The 16,659-nt window shown below is 41.6% G+C and overlaps 1 protein-coding gene across 1 annotated transcript in view; it reads left to right on the forward strand.

Moving 5' to 3' along the window:
- tdrd12 (tudor domain containing 12) overlaps positions 1-16,659 on the forward strand; it is a 192,576-nt gene that overhangs the window by 40,809 nt on the left and 135,108 nt on the right. Inside the window, exons 5-7 of the mRNA XM_059992994.1 lie at positions 2,038-2,157; positions 14,347-14,402; positions 15,756-15,841. Coding sequence (XP_059848977.1) covers positions 2,038-2,157; positions 14,347-14,402; positions 15,756-15,841 — 262 coding nt within the window. The remainder of the gene's footprint in view (positions 1-2,037; positions 2,158-14,346; positions 14,403-15,755; positions 15,842-16,659) is intronic.

Raw genomic sequence — 16,659 nt, forward strand, 5'->3', positions numbered from 1 at the left:
GCCACATTATTCTGTATGCCTCATGGCCCAGCAAAACCATCCAGATAAGTATTCAGAAAGTTAGGTGCTCCAGAAGTCCATAGTCTACATTCATCCTAAACGTCTGGTACTGTTTAGTGTGTACAATATTATTACACAGCTCATGTTTATTATTGTGATTTATAAAATTAGAGTAATTGAGAGAAAGCTATAGCAATTACAATTTTGCTCTTTTTAATTGAAATATTTAAAATTATAATTGATTTAGAGAGGGTTGAGAGAACCTATTTTTGTTGGTGGATGGTTCAGTGACCTCTATAAAAGTCACTCCTTAGTCTCCTATTCTCCAGGGGGAGAAAATAATCCATCCAGCTGCTCCTTATAGCTCAGGCCTTCCAAACCCAGTACCATCCTTGGTAGATGGTTCATTGTATTCAAAATAGGTAAAAGATGGGGCATGAATAGGGCCATGTGAGGAAAATCCTTTCAGAACAAATTTCATCTGAACTTCCTATCTGTAAGGATGGTCAAGCCTTTCAAAAAGAAATAGGATAGACACTTGAAGGAAATAATTTGCTTAATAATGGAGAAAGACTCTTGGAAGGGCACTGATTAGATTACTGAATTAAAAAGCCAGCATTGATGATGGCCGCTCCCTGTGTTGTAACAATTTGTTACATTTTAATTTGGCTCTAAAAGTTCAATATAAAATTTATTATCAGAGTACATACATGTCACCGCATACAATCTTGAGATTCTTTTTCTGTGGGCATACTTAGCAAATCTATAGAACAGTAACTGTAAACAGGATCAATGGATGATAATCTGTGGAAATGAAAATATAAATAAATAACAATAAATAACAAGCATGAAATAACATGATAAAGAGTGCTAAAAGTGAGACCATCGGTTGTGAAAATGCCAGGAATAGAATGAGTGTAGTTATCCCTTTTTGTTCCAACATTATTTGTTTCAACATTAATGGTTGAAGTATAATAACTGTTCTTGAACCTGGTGGTGTAAGTCCTGAGACACTGGTACTTTCTACCTGATGACAGCAGTTCTCTCTGGGTGCATGGCCTGGGTCATGAGGATCTTTGATGATGGATGCTGCTTTTCTGTAGCAATGTTTCATGTAGATGTGCTCAACGGTTGGCAGGGTTTTACTCATGATGTACCAGACTGAATCCATTATTTTTTTGTATGATTTTCCGCTCAATGGCATTGGTGTTCCCATACCTGACCGTAATGCAGCCAGTCAGCATTCTTCTCACCACACACCTCTAGAAGTTTGCCAATTATTTAACCAAATAATTACATATAATCCAGAAAAATATCCTCTAGAGTTAAATATTCTCTAGGAAAACATCATTGGTTGCTTTGAATAAGCAAAAGAGTTAAGTTATGAATTTTGATTTTCATAAATGCAGTTTGAAGCTGACACCTATTCTGTGTTTTGGTGAATCCATAATGAATTAAATTGTGCACTCCATGACCTTGATCTCTCCTCAAAGCTGCATGCACAAGAACACAAAATAGAAGTAGCTGTAGGCCACCTGGCTCCTCAAGCCTGCTCCATCATTCAATATATTGAGCTCAAAGCTTCCCTTCAATCTGAATATCCCAATCTTTCTACATCTTTAAATACCTCCGAATGACCTGGTCTCCATATATCTCCAAACATTACCTATCCTCTGTGGTACAAAATTCCTGGGCTCCTCAATGTTTTAAAAGATATTCTTCCCTTTGCTTGAGACTGTCCCAGAGTGGAAACATCATATATCTACTTTGTCACACTGCCCAAAGAGCAGTCTCTCAAATGTTGATACTGAGACAATACTAACTGGAGTGAGTTATGAGCATAATCTTATGAAGAAGTAAAGATTAAGGTTGTCCACAATTTTGCGCATTTTCTTGGGAATATATATTTATAATGATAATTTTCCTTATTAATTCCTCTTTAAAGCCACCATTTTATTTGCTTTAAATTATCATGTTACTGTTGTATTTCTGATTCCAATTCTTTCCATTGCCATGATATTCAATGTTTCTGTTTAGTGTTCGAAAGGCAGTTGATACTTTTTGGAAGTTACCATATCGAGCAAAAAAGTTCACATTATTTGGTATACAGCCAGTTACATTGAATATTAATGTTTGTGAGGAGAAAGCAATAATTGGGTAAGTGTGAATGTTCCAAAATGTTAATTATATTTTTATATAATGTTAAGATAAACTTTGATTATGTGATCAAATCTGACTTCAAATGTAAACATCTAGCAGAAATCTAGATGCAATCGGTTAATTAGCCCCTTTAAGCCATCTTTTTTGTAAGTCAGTTGATCTTTACTATCAGAATGTATTCATTTAAAGTGTTAATTTTTAAGCTTAAAATAGCTGCTATGAGTCTTGCTTTAAGGTAGTGTCGGATCTGGAATGTGGACTTCCAAAGTTCAAGGTAAATTTATGATCATAGTATCTGTATCTCACCATATATAACCCTGAGATTTATTTTCTTATGGGTATACTCATCAAGTCCTTAGAATAATAATCATAACAGAATCAGTGAAAGACTGCTCCAATTTGGGCATTTAGCCAGTGTGCAGAAGACAGTAAACTGTGCAAATACAAAAAGAAAGAAAGAAAATTCAATAAGCTATAAATATCGAGAACATGAGATGAAGAGTCCTTGAAAGTGACTCCAAAGGTTGTGGGAGCATTTCATTGATGGGGCAGGTGAAGTTGCCCCCTTTGGTTCAAGAGCCTGATGTTTGAGGGATAATAACTATTCCTGAGTGATTATTATCATACTTCCCTAATGGCAATAGCGAGAAGGGAGCGCGTTCTGGGTGGTGCAGTCCATGCTGATGGATGCTGCTTTCCTGCGACAGCATTTCATGTAGATGTACTTAGTGGTGGGGGTGGGGGGGATCTTTACTGTGATAGACTGGGCCATATTCACTACTTTTTGTAGGGATTTTCCATTCAAGGGCATTAGTGTTTCCATACCAGGCCATGATTAGGCAGTTAATATACTCTCCGTTATACACCTATAGAAGTTTGTAAACTTTTAGATGTCATGCCGAATCTTTGCAAACTCTTGAAGAAGTGGAGGCACTACCATGCTTTCTTCATTATAACACTTATCTGCTGGGCTCAAGCCAGGTCCTCTGAAATTGTCAAATCAAACTAGAGTTTCTAGAAAGTATTGGGACCTAGAGGCAAAAGAAAATAAAATTTAAAAGTAATAGCAAGAATCCACTGGTAGACTGGATAGAACCCACTGCCTGAGTGCTGCTTCTGTCTGGAACATTGGGGGGACCCGCAGTATCACAGTGGCAGTCCGGAAGCAGCGTTGGAATCTGAGGTAAGATGCTGAACTTTAAATAACTTGAGAGACTGTTTCATGGAAAAGAGCACTGCTGTCACTGCGTTTGGGTTAGCGCTAGCTTTGTCACGGGGTTCATTGTGTGCAGGCGCTTCTGGGAAATGACACAAGGTTTAAGAAGAGCTCGGGAACCTTCAGGAGGGTTCACCCGGTTTGAAAACATAACGGTCTATTAGGGAACGGACACTGTGCAGAAATCCATCTACAAAGTCCAGAGAGGCAATCAGTTTTTTCACCTAATGACTAATGGTTGATGAAACTATCAAACTGCCACACTTGTGAAAAATAAAAGAAGGGAAAAGGAAAAGTTGTTTGGTCATTGAATGGAATCCAGTTAAAAACCTTTGGGGTAGTGTTATGTGTGAAGCCAAGCAGAGCTGCAGAACAGATGCTGCTAAGGAGAGAGAGACACATAATTCAGTATTTTGGTGTCTGCTGTGATACTGCTACGGACATTTGCTTTGAACCTGAAATGCTCATTAACACTCCTGCTGAGACAACAGGAAGTGGTGAAGTTTGATGGACAGGTGATACTCCATCCGGGGTGGGGGGGGGGTGATAAAATAGCGGGTTTGCTAAGACACAGGCAGACATGCCATGAAACCCTGGAGAGAGCATTGTGCCCTCACAAGTTGGTGGGAGTTTGGAGGACCGATTCAGGGGAATCAGCCAGAGGCTCACAGGGTGTAAAGGTACGACCAGTGGGGACCTGTTGTGTGTCCACCCTTGGCTGGGTGACGGGTTCACCACAGAAGAATGGTCGCATCTGGAACGGAGGGGGTCACAGTCGGTGACCACAACGGGACAAGAAGACAATGGAAGGTTTGCCTGAAATTTCAACTGTCCCTCTCTCCCCCTCTCCCCCTCTCACTACACTAAACTGAACTGAACTCTGCTTCACTTGAAGACTGATCATTTACCCCTAGACTTCGATAGAGCTTGGCTGATTCCTATTCCCATATTTCTGTGTATATCATCGTTGCTAACCTGTTATGTTTATATCCTTGCATTTAGTGTACTGTATTACTTAATTTACTAATAAACTTTATTAGTTTCTAGTAATTACAGACTCCAATGAGTGTTCCATTTCTGCTGGTTTGCAACCCAGTTACGGGGTACATAACATAAGTGGAGGCTCGTCTGGGATTTTGAACGCCAAAAATTGGCACTGGTTGAAGTGATTGGGTTAAATTCCCATATCTGATTTGGTTGTGGAAAAAAAAAGCAAACTGCAGAAATGGAGATTGAGGAATTTCTAAAGGCGCCAACCTTGGAGGCGTTAAAGGATGCCAAGAAATCAGACTTGGTGAATTTTGCAAAACGGTTGAATCTTTTGAAGGGGAAGCAGGCAATGAGGAGATCGGAGATACAAGGAACCATCATTGAGTATTATGTATCTAAGAATGTGTTTCACGAAGGGGACCTGGAGGTAGTGTCTGAGAGCAAACCTGGTGGGGCTGCGATTCAGCTGCAGATGGAAAAATTAAGGCTTGAGCATGAGTTACAAGTAAAGGAGCTAGAAAGGGAGGGGAGAGAAAAGGAGCGCGAAAGGGAGTTTGAGCTGGAGAAGTTAAAGATAATGCAAGGGGGAGCCGAATGCCGGACCAAGGTGGAGGGTTCAAGGCGACCCAGGAGGTTAAGTTGGTTCCCCCATTTGAGGAGACAAATGTTGATCGGTACTTTCTACATTTCGAAAAAGTCGTTGTAAGTCAGGACTGGCCAAGGGATAAGTGGGCTGTTTTACTGCAGAGTGTGCTTAAGGGGAAGGCTCAGCAAGCTTACTCAGTGTTGTCAACAGAAGATGCAAAGAAATATGTGGTAAAAGAGGCTACACTCAGGATCTATGAGGTGGTCCCGGAGGCATACCGGCAAAGGTTCCAGAATGTGAGGAAGCAGTGGAACCGCACATATTTAGAGTTTGCCCGTGAGATGCAAATGTATTGTGAGCGTTGGTGCACCTCGAAAGGGGTCACTGGGGATTATAACAAACTGCTACAGCTAATGTTGATTGAGCAGCTTAAAGGTTGTGTCCCTGAAGGTATGCGGACCTATCTAGATGAGAAAGAGGCAGAAACCTTAGCTGTGACCGCTAAGTTAGCGGATGAGTACGCGTTAACACACAAAGCAAAGTTTACCTCGAGTAAGAGCTACCAGAAGGGTAGTAGAGAGGGCGGAGGAAGTCCGCCGGCTAAGCCAGAAAGTAAGCCGGGGACTAGTGAGAAGGGTAAGGAAGACAGGAAACAGTCTGGCAGGTGTTCTCTTAGTTCTGTGTGCTTTAAATGCGGGAAAGACGGTCATATTGCATCTAGGTGCTTTGCTCTGAAGGAGACAGGGAAAGGAAAGGCGACCGTGCCGACGGGCTGTGTTAATCCGGTTGAAATGCCATTTAAAGAGGAGGAGCTAAAAAAAGTTCAGGGGGGATGTGAGAAATTCCTTTCAACTGGGTTGTTATCTGTGAAGGAGGGGTCACCCCCAGTGCCAGTAAGAATCTGGAGAGACACTGGGGCTTTTCAGTCCTTAGTCCTAAACATAGTGTTGGAATTCAATAGTGAGACAGATACTGGTGATGTGAACATGATAGAGGGGGTTGGAAAAGGGACTGAGGCCGTACCGTTACATAAAGTATTTTTGACGTGTGATTTGGTATCCAGACCAGTCACGATAAGGGTATGGCCTGCACTCCCGATACCCGATGTAGATGTCTTACTCGGGAACGACCTGGCTGGTGGGGATGTGTACCCAGCAGTGAAGCTGACTAGCAAGCCTGCCAGGACTGAGGACCCGCCCATAGTTTCTGAAGTTAATCCGGTCTGCACAGTAACTCGAAGCATGGCCAGAAAAGCGACAGAGACAGGCGCCAGTTTAAATGAGTCCAGCGTTGATTTAGCTGAGATGTTTTTACCAGCCCTGTACCAAGAGGGGTTAGAGGGTGGTTAAAAGGAGAATAGTGGAGCTAAGGAAAGTAAGAGAGACGAGGCAAATTTAGATTTGTCAAGGAACAAGATTTTGAACCTTACCCATAAGCTACCCCTAGGTGGACATTTTGGAGTGAGGAAGGAATTTATGGAGGCACAGAGCTGTTTGCAGTTGAAGAACTTAAGTGTGTTCCCAATGATGTGAGGACAGTCCTAGATGAAAAGGATGCCGTTACCTTGAGGGAGTCTGCTGGGTTAGCAGACAAGGTTGTCTTAACCCGCAAGGTTGAGTTCACTCCGGAGGGGAGTTGCCCAGAGAGTACCTGGGAGGATCAGGGGAACTTGGAATTTGAAAGGGGCACTGGTATTGAAAGCCTAGGAGAGGCAGATGTCCCGTTGGCCTGTGTGCAGGTTGAGGAAGTACCTGTGGATGCACAGGGTACTGAACCTAGTGTTGAAGCTCAGGAAAAGTTTGAGGGGGTCTGACTTAGTTGGAAAGGAATGCAGTCATTTTGGGTCAGATGGACTTGGTTCAGTGAAGAAAGGGTTAACCCTGGCACCAGTAGAAAGTGAGGATTCCCAGTCACTTGTGTTAAAAGTTAGTGATGAGATTTAAGCTTGTGAGATGGATATTATTGAAGATATTGAGGGAAAAAGTGTTACTGGACTTTTGAATAAAGTAAATTTAAAGTCTGGTTTGGTTCCAGGACTGTTGATCAAAGTGAAGGGACCGTTAACTAAACAATGGTTTGTTAACAAGATGCCTGCTAGTCAATTACAGTTTATTTTGAAAAATAAGGATAAACGACGTGGTGATGTTGTTCAAGTATGTGATTTGGAGAGGAAAAACTTGAAGTGTTGTTTTGACCCGGAGAGACTATCTGCTAGTGTCATTAAGGAAACTAATCAAATTAAAGATCCTGAAGATAAATTTAATAACTTGCTTGAAATTAATGAGTTGTTTGGAAGTTCAGCAAATGGGCTTAGTCTGGACAACATTGGTGATAAGCTAACACCTGTGAAGGGAGTCTCTGAAAGCCGTATCCAGGCTGATAAGCTAGCTGACCACGCAAGGGTTAAATGTTCTGTTTCAGAGTGGGGAAAAAAGGCCAGGGATGAGCAAACACCATTTTTGAATAACAGGATCTGATTTTGCAGGAATTTGACTTTTTTTTGTTTGTAACAAAGCATGTGAAAGATAAAAGCATCATGGAAGATTGGCTGTTAGAATTAGGTTTAAAAGTAAACTGGAGATTAGAGTTTGCATACTCTTCTGTAATGTACCACATTATAATCACACATGTATTGGTTCACACTTTGTAATATACACCTAAGCTAAGAATTAACTCCACTGTAGGAAAAGAATTACTATCACTTATTCGGGTGTTACAACATTTTGAGCTTCATATTTGTCCGGCACGGAAGCCACTGATAGTTTACATGGATCACAATCCATTAGTGTTTTGACCACCATGAAGGATAAAAACAAACACTTGTTAAGTTGGAGTCTGATATTATAGGAATTTGGTATAAAGATAAAACATGTAAAAGGAACCGAAAATGTGATTGCTGATTGTCTATCCAGGTGTTAAATTTAAAGTTCTCTGTATTAGCCAAATAGCTGATGACTACCTGTATATTAGTGTGTATTTTGTAATGTGCATTCGTGTCCTTAATTTTTACCCCTAGTAAAAATTCTTTTCAGGGTGGGGGGTGTTATGTGTGAAGCCAAACAGAGCTGCAGAACAGATGCTGCTAATGAGAGAGAGATGAGGGAGAGTCATTCAAAATGCTAATAAGAGAGAGATAACGAGAGAGAGAGACACATAATTCAGTATTTTGGTGTCTGCAGTGATACTGCCATGGACATTTGCTTTGAACCTAAAATGCTCGTTAACACTCCTGCTGAGACAACAGGAAGTGGTGGTTTGATGGACAGGTGATACCCCATTGGGGAGAATAAAATAGTGGGTTTGCTAAGACACAGGCAGACACGCCACGAGACCCTGGAGAGAGCATTGTGCCCCCACAAGTTGGTGGGAGTTTGGAGGACCGATTCACGGGAATCGGCCAGAGGCTCACAGGGTGTACAGGTACGACTGGTGGGAATCTGTTGTGTGTCCACCCTTGGCTGGGTGACGGGTTCACCACGGAAGAACGGTCGCATCTGGAACGGAGGGGGTCACAGTTGGTGACCACAACGGGACAAGAAGACAATGGAAGGTTTGCCTGAAATTTCAGCTGTATCTCTCACTCCCTCTCTCTCCCCATTGGTACCACAGCAACTACCTTGAACTACACTAAACTGAACTCTGCTTCACTTGAGGACTGATCATTTACCCCTAGACTTCGATAGAGCTTGGTTGATTCTTCTTCCCATATTTCTGTGTATATGTGTATATCATCATTGCTAACCTGTTACGTTTATATCCTTGCATTTAGTGTACTGTATTACTTAATTTACTAATAAACTTTATTAGTTTCTAGTAATTACAGACTCCAACGAGTGTTCCATTCTGCTAGATTGACAACCCAATTACGGGGTACGTAACAGTAGACACATTCAATCTCTTTCAAGTGAGGAAGCTGCGCATGTTCAAAGAAGAAAAAGAAATCCAACTTGACAGTGAAAAAACTGGTTGACCGGGAAACTGGAGGACCAGAAAACAGAAATCTGGGAGTTTTTGAGCTGGAACAGCAGGATCAATAACCTGGAATCCTGAAGAAGAAATAAAATCAAGTTAAGATAAAACAACATCAAAGCATCATTAAAAAGTTGTACTTACCTTCTCACCTGTGAACAGCCTGCAAAGGAAGTCAAACATGGCTGATCAAGCTATTGCAAAATCAGTTGAGCAACTCAAGGTAGAGCGAATGACAGCAAAAAGATTATTTTCTCGTCTAGCCAACAGTATTACCAGGACCTATGAAGACATGTCTGAAGAGGAGCTCAGAATCAGTTTCAATAAACTCACAATAAAAGCCGAGAAAGTCATGGAAGCCAATGATAATGTGGAGGCTGGACTCATTGCAGAATGGGAGGCGGAGCTGAACACAGACGAAGTAGCTGTGTTAACTGAACAGCAAAAAGCCGACCTGGCAAAGACGGCAAATGAGTGAGTTGAAACTAAAGGAGGTGAGAAGCCTAATCCAGAAGACTCTTTGGACCAACTTTGGAAATGTTGAATTGTTCACAGCACTACAAGTTAGAAGAGGATGAATGTAAAAATGTCATTGCTGTACATCCCGATGGCAACCAGGAGGCATATGACTTCATGCTTAACCACCTGCAAGGACTGTTAAAGACAGCGAAGGAGGTCGGTGGAAACAATGGATCCCGCCAGGGGATCAGAAGGACCTTCAGAGTCACCTAAAGGGGCTCAAACTTCACCTCCCCAAGTTGGTTTCCAAGAAGGCCCACTACATACAGGCAAGAGAAAGGAGGATGCTGAAAGACTTAACACCTTAAATTTTCCTCCAATTTTCCCATGCCAGCCATCAGATTGAAACCGACAGCCCTTTCCAAGTTTACTGGCAGTAAATGGGAATTTCACAGGTGGAGAAAGGACTGGGAAGCACTCCAGAGGCAGGGAGAGCCGACCGGTTCAAGAGAGGTGAAAAAGGTTCAACTACTGGACAGTCTTGATGACAAAATCAGAAGAAACCTTCGCCTTACTACTTATAACACTGCAGATGATATCTTCCGTGTTCTAGAAAACCGCATGGAAATCAAACGTGCATTGCTATTGAAATAGTGGAAGAGTTACAGAAAATGCCAGCTGTCAGAAATCATCAGCCATGGAAAATAGTGGAATTAATTCAAGCTGTAGAGAAGGCACTTCAAGATTTGAGTGACCTTGGAGACACAGGTGCTATCAAAAATCCGCTGGTGACAAAATCAATTGAAAGTAAACTTCCAGAAACTCGAAAAGGAATGACTGGTATATGTCGCTGACAGGAGAAATGCTGTGGCACCAGATAATCGGTTTGACAGTCTCTTAGAATTCCTCAAAGGGCAAGAGAGCACATATGAGCAGCTCGAGCAACTGAGGGATATAGAAGAGAAGTCAAGGCTGAGACAAGACATGCCAGAACCAAGTCTACCAAGTCATGTGACAACCATGCAGGGTGTGTAGTCTGCAGTGATGGAAAGCATAAAAGGAAGCTGTACTTTTGCAAACAGTTTCAAGCGCTAAGGCTACCAGAGACAAAGGCTGCAGTAAGAAAGTTGGGGGCATGCAAGAGGTGTCTCGAGGTTCATGGTGATAGTTCATACTGGAAACCCGCCTATCTGTAAAAACCAAGACTGCAAGGATGTGCGTACTCCTGAGCATCATTACTATCTATGCCCCCAATGCTGAAATAAAGAAAAGCAGCACAGCTCAGAAAAAGAGCAGATTTGGTCCAGAGGAAGATAAAGGCAGGAAGAGACATACAGAGGATCAAGAGGAGTTCTTCAGCAAACTTTCAACAGAACTGGCCAAACAATGTCGTGATCTATTTTCAAACACTACATCCAGAGCCTTCAGCACTGTGAAAGATAAACCGAGCCTTCTGGTGGAAAGTGGATTGCAGGAGCTGCCAGTGATTACGATGCTTCTCGAGGTCACAACTAATGCTGGACAAAAAATCGGGACGTTAATTGACTTGGCTTCAGACACCAATTATATAACCCACAAGGCTGCAAGTGAGGAAATCACTCTCATTGTCCATGGATTTGGGGGGGGGGGTGGGGAAATGAAGGTTCAGGTGGAGGCAAAGCAGTACCTTCTAAATAAGAGTAAACACTCCCAAGGGCACTCTCAAATCACACCAATTGGTTTGTTATGGACTAGACAGCATTGCAAATGTCCACAAACATGTGACACCAAAGCAACTGCAGAAGTTCTTCCCAGACATACTGCTTGATGAACTTGTAAGACCCAGAGAAATAAATTTACTCATAAGCCATAGAGAAGGTCAGCTAGTGGCTCAGAGAACCAGAGCTGTTGGAGACCTCGTGCTGTGGGACGGACCACTGGGGAAAACGATTGGAGAAGCATAACCTGATCCCTTTAAGGAGTTCTCTGTGTCAGCCCACATGTTCAAGACACAGTTTGCAAGGTCAATGAGAGCGGCTGCTGAAAAGTACAAGGATTTCACCAGCAGAGTCCCAGAGCAATTTCTACCAGACAGACAGAATGGCTTCAAGCTCCAGGAGTCAGGTACTTCAACCACCAACCGGGACTTCCTAGAGTGGTGGAAGTCAGATAGTATTGGCGCAGCATGTGAGCCAAAATGCTGGGGTTGCTGCTGCTGAAACTGCCAGCCGGGCAGCAAAGGAATGACTCTTGCTGAAGAGAGGGAACTTGAAGTTGTAAGAAGAGGCCTCACCTATGTCATAGGTGACCACCACAGCAAAGAACCACATTGGCATGCCAGATATCTTTGGTTAGGAGATCCAGCTTCCTTGCCAAACAATAAAAGAACAGTTGAGGCTATATTTCTCAGGACAGAAAAGCAACAAGCCAAAGAACCCGAGTGGAAAGCTACCTACACTGCTCAAGTGCATGACATACATGGCCGATAAAAAGGCTGCAATGAAATTGTCCAAAGACACAGTCATCAGCTGGAGTGGACCAATCTAGTACGTGAGTCACATTATTGCTCTGAACCCGCACTCTGTCACGACCCCAGTGAGACTCGTGTGGAACATCAGCCAAAAGTTCAGAGGCATGAGCTTGAACGACCTGCTAGTGAAAGGTCCAGATGTCCTCAACCAGATTCGCACTGTCCTACTCAGATTCAGGGGTGGAGTATACGCTGCCCTGGGTGACATAAAAAAGATGTACAGTTCAGTTTGGTTGAACGACAGAGAAGTACACCTGCATAGATTCCTCTGGCGAGACTCCGAGGACGAAGAGCTGGGGGAAGATGCAATCACAAGAGTGAACATCAGAGGTAAACCAGCAGGGTGCATTGCGCAGCTAGCAATGCGTGAAACTGCTAACCTCCCTCCTTTCACCCACCTCAAAGAGGAGCAGTAGGTGCTCCAACACGACAGCTATGTTGATGACATTCTCGCATCCCACAACCTTGACCAGCTGAAATCCATAACAGCAAATGTGGAGCAGATCCTGAAGGGTGGAGGTTTCGAGCTCAAGCCTTTGTTCTTTTCTGGGCAAAGTGGGAGGAAGGAGTGCAATGACAAGTTGGAGAAGTCCAAGGCAGAAACCATGGTCTTGCCAAACCAAATGTGTGATGATGACAACAAGGCACTTGGCCTGGGCTACATAGTAGAAGAGGACAAGCTCCATGTCATGATTGCCATCAATTTCTCGAAGAGAAAGAAAAAGAAGAAACTTGGCCAAGACCTTCCACAAGAGCAAATCAGAGACCAGACACATTCAATCTCTTTCAAGTGGGGAAGCTGCACATGTTCAAAGAAGAAAAAGAAATCCAACTTGACAGAAATAATAATACTGAGGAATTTAAAGTTGCTGACCCTCTCTACCTCTGATCCTCTGAGTACTGGCTCATGGACCCTGGTTTTCTTCTCCTGAAGTCAATCAGCTCCTTGGTCTTGCTGACATTAAGTAAGAGATTGTTGTTATGGCAATCTCCCTCCTATAATTAAACTCATCAGAGCTTAAAATTGTATTATGTACAATTGGAAATTGCACTTGACGATGGCTAGGGAAATCTCATTATGTAGTCCGTGTAAATATGGAGTTTACAAATAGGCAAGAAGTAACTGAATGGAATAAAAAGAAAAAAAGGCTAAATACCTCAAATATAATCAAAACTATCTGAAGCTAGATAAATCAAATCAGCATTTGTAAAGAGGAAAGGACTTGAGTTAGGGTACCCAAACATTAATTGACTAGAGAAACACTCAGAGATTGACTTGTGTGCAATATTCTAAGTTGCATGTGATAGAATTGGCCATCATTTGTGATCTATTGCCATTATGCCAAAAGTGAGATGGGGAGAATATTGTATATGGGTGGGAAAGAGGGTGGAGGCTGTCAAATGGAAAATTATGAGAAAGGTTGCAAGCAAGTAGAGAAGGTAATGCTGATGATCAGGTAAGTGATTAAGGATGGTCATGGGTGAGTATGGGATAGTGTCAGACAGAACAGGTAAGAAAAAGATGATTGCAAGAGTCAACCGTCATCAGGTATGCGTACTTTAGTTTGGGTATGTGCGTGTATTTGTGGGAAGAGAGAAAAGAGGCTTGGCTATAATCAGTACTGGAAGTTAAAAGTAGTGCTCTCCTGAAGGAAGATGAATGCCTTATAATCTCTGGCATTAGCCAAATTAGTTGGTACCCATTATGGCTAAATCAAGCCTTAATCATGTGGTTAAGACCCCCTACCAGTGAGAAATTCTTGGATCTTCTACAGGCATTTTTTTTTTACATAGCCTATCTATAAGACCATAAGAATTAGGCTGTTTGGCTCATTGAGTCTGCTCTGCCATTCTATCATGGCTGATTTATAATCCCTCTCATATAAAACCAGAAGCATCTCATTGAGTATTGTTTATTATTATGATCAGCATCTTCCATGTGTATACGTAGTATGGGGTTTAATTTATTAAGAGATGACAGCATATGAAAACTCATGAAAGCAGAAATAATGTTTCATTGTCAAGAAAGTAGTCCAAAGGAATTGCATCTTTAGAAAGATTATGCTGACTGTTGATCTAATTGCTGGGGTAACAAATGATGTTGTTAATCATACCATTTTTGTGAAAATGAATAAAAATGCCCCTCGTCAATGCAAAATCAAATACTCTGTACTGGTGAATTGGATTTTCCATGTCTTCTTGAAGATGGTTGTTGATATGCTGAGTGTATCTGTTAATTTAGATTTTTTTGCATCATTTAATCTTTTTCAAGAATCTGTACTATTACACCAAAATGTTTTTAATGTAAACTATTTTGTGTTTTCTTTTTGGTAAAATGTGTCCAAAATAAAAAAAAGTAAATTACCTACTACTTAAAACCTTTTATTCACCTCTCTTTATTTTAATACTTTTATTATAAAAAGTTAAGCACTGCTTCTTTTCCCCCTAAATTTACAGTCCAGCAGTAAGATGGGATAGGGCTGCAATACAGTATTTCCAAAAAATGGCTCAAGGTATGTTGTTTTTGATTCCTTATTGATTTAAGACTCACAAAACATCAGCATGTATTACAGTTGAGTATTCAACTAAATGTTGGTGATTCATGCAAACAAACTTTGTATTCATGTTATGTTGTATTTTAAATAATCTTTTATCTACTCTTTGTGAATCCTACCCCTGCTCTTTGTGATTTTTATAAATGACCTGGATGGGAAGTGGAGAGATGACACAAAGGTTGAGGGTGTTGTGGATAGTGTGGAGGGCTGTCAGAGGTTACAATGGAACATTGATAGGATGCAAAACTGGGCTGAGTAGTGGCAGATGGAGTTTAACCCAGATAAGTGTGAGGTGGTTCATTTTGGTAGGTCAAATATGATGGCGGAGTATAGCATTAGTGGTAAGACTCTTGGCAGCACGGAGGATCAGAGGGATCTTGGAATCGAAGTCCATAGGATATTCAAAGCTGCTATGCAGGTTGACTCTGTGGTTAAGGGAAATGGTGCATTGGCCTTCATCAATCGTGGGATTGAGTTTAAGAGCTGAGGGTTAATGTTGCAGCTATATAGGACCCTGGTCAGACCCCACTTGGAGTACTGTGCTCAATTCTGGTTGCCTTACTGCAGGAAGGATGTGGAAACCATAGAAAGTGTGCAAAAGAGATTTACAAGGATGTTGCCTGGATTGGGGAGCATGCCTTATGAGAATTGGTTGAGTGAACTCGGCCTTTTCTCCTAGGAATGAAGGAGGACGAGAGGTGACCTGACAGAGGTGTATAAGATGATGAGAGGCATTGATTGTGTGGATAGTCAGAGGCTTTTCCCCAGGGCAGAAATGGCTAGCATGAGAGGGCATAGTTTTAAGGTGCTTGGACGTAGGTATAGAGGAGATATCAGGGGTAAATTTTTTATGCAGAGAGTGGTGAGTGCATGGAATGGGCTGCCGGCGGTGGCGGTGGAGGCGGAAACAATAGGGTCTTTTAAGAGACTCCTGGATGGATACATGGAGCTTAGAAAAATGGAGGGCTATGAGTAAAGCCTAGGTAGTTCTAAGGTAGGGACATGTTCGGCACAGCTTTGTGGGCCAAAGGGCCTGTATTGCGCTGTAGGTTTTCTTTGTTTCTATGTTTCTATAATTATTTCCAAATGGCACATTTTCCAGTTATTGTATCAGTCAATAGAACTAGATATTTTTTGCAGCTTTGTATAGTATAATAGCTAGTATTTTGCAAATGAAAGGAAGCTTAATAATAAATTTAGTTTTAAAAAATGTTTTGGTTTAGTCTGTCACAGATTATGCATAAATTTTAAACTGAGACTGTCATCCTGTGGGATTCCTGGTATGATTTATTTTATTGTCTGTAACAACAGAATCTCAGACTGCTGAGGCAAAATTAAAAGGTATTGCTGGGGATACTATTGCAGTTCAGCTATATCTCACTTTGAAGGATGGAAAGGTAAACTCTTCACTTACTCATCTATTTCTATATGTTTTAAAAAATTTAAAATACAAATATCTTTTAAATCAATAAAGCACTCTTCCCAGCCATTACATTTTTCATTATAAAGTGAGCCAGTTTGATTGCATGTATTCTTTTAATGATTTCATGAAATCAGAAAGGCACAGCCTCGAATTAGAGGGATATTCATTTAGAACAGAGATGAGGAGGAATTTCTTTAGCCAGAGGGTGGTCCACAGGCAACTGCGGAGGGCACGTCACTGGGTACATTCAAGGCAGAGATTGATAGGTTCTTGATTAGTCAGGGTGTGAAAGCTTATGGGGAGAAGGCAGAAGAATTGGGTTAAGAGGGAAGTGGATCTGTCATAATGATGGGCTGAATGGCCTAGCTATGCTTCCATGTCTTATGGTCTTATGAGGACTGTATTGGATAGAGCAAAGGCATTTTGTCTGAATCTGAAGAATTTTTGCCCAGAACTAGTTGCATCTCTACACAAGATGCACTAAGAAAGCTGCAGCACTGATATCTGCCTATTAATGTAGAAAATTGTTGTCCACTGTTTAAAAGACCAAGATAGAAGCATATCCTCCAAAGCAAGACACTGTGGTCATACATAGGAGAAATTCAATTTGATTACGACCAGGACCTCATTATTTATAGCTTTGGTCCAAACTAGATTTTTTTTTTAAAAACTTGAATTTCTGATGTGAGAACAAATACTTTGATATCAAAGCAATTTTGGTCAAGTGTGGATGGAATCAACCGAAAAACATTGAGGGAAAACTCCACTGGCTGGAGTCAAATGCAGCATGGA

The sequence above is a fragment of the Hypanus sabinus genome, chromosome 17 (assembly GCF_030144855.1).
Source record: "Hypanus sabinus isolate sHypSab1 chromosome 17, sHypSab1.hap1, whole genome shotgun sequence".
NCBI lineage: Eukaryota > Metazoa > Chordata > Chondrichthyes > Myliobatiformes > Dasyatidae > Hypanus > Hypanus sabinus.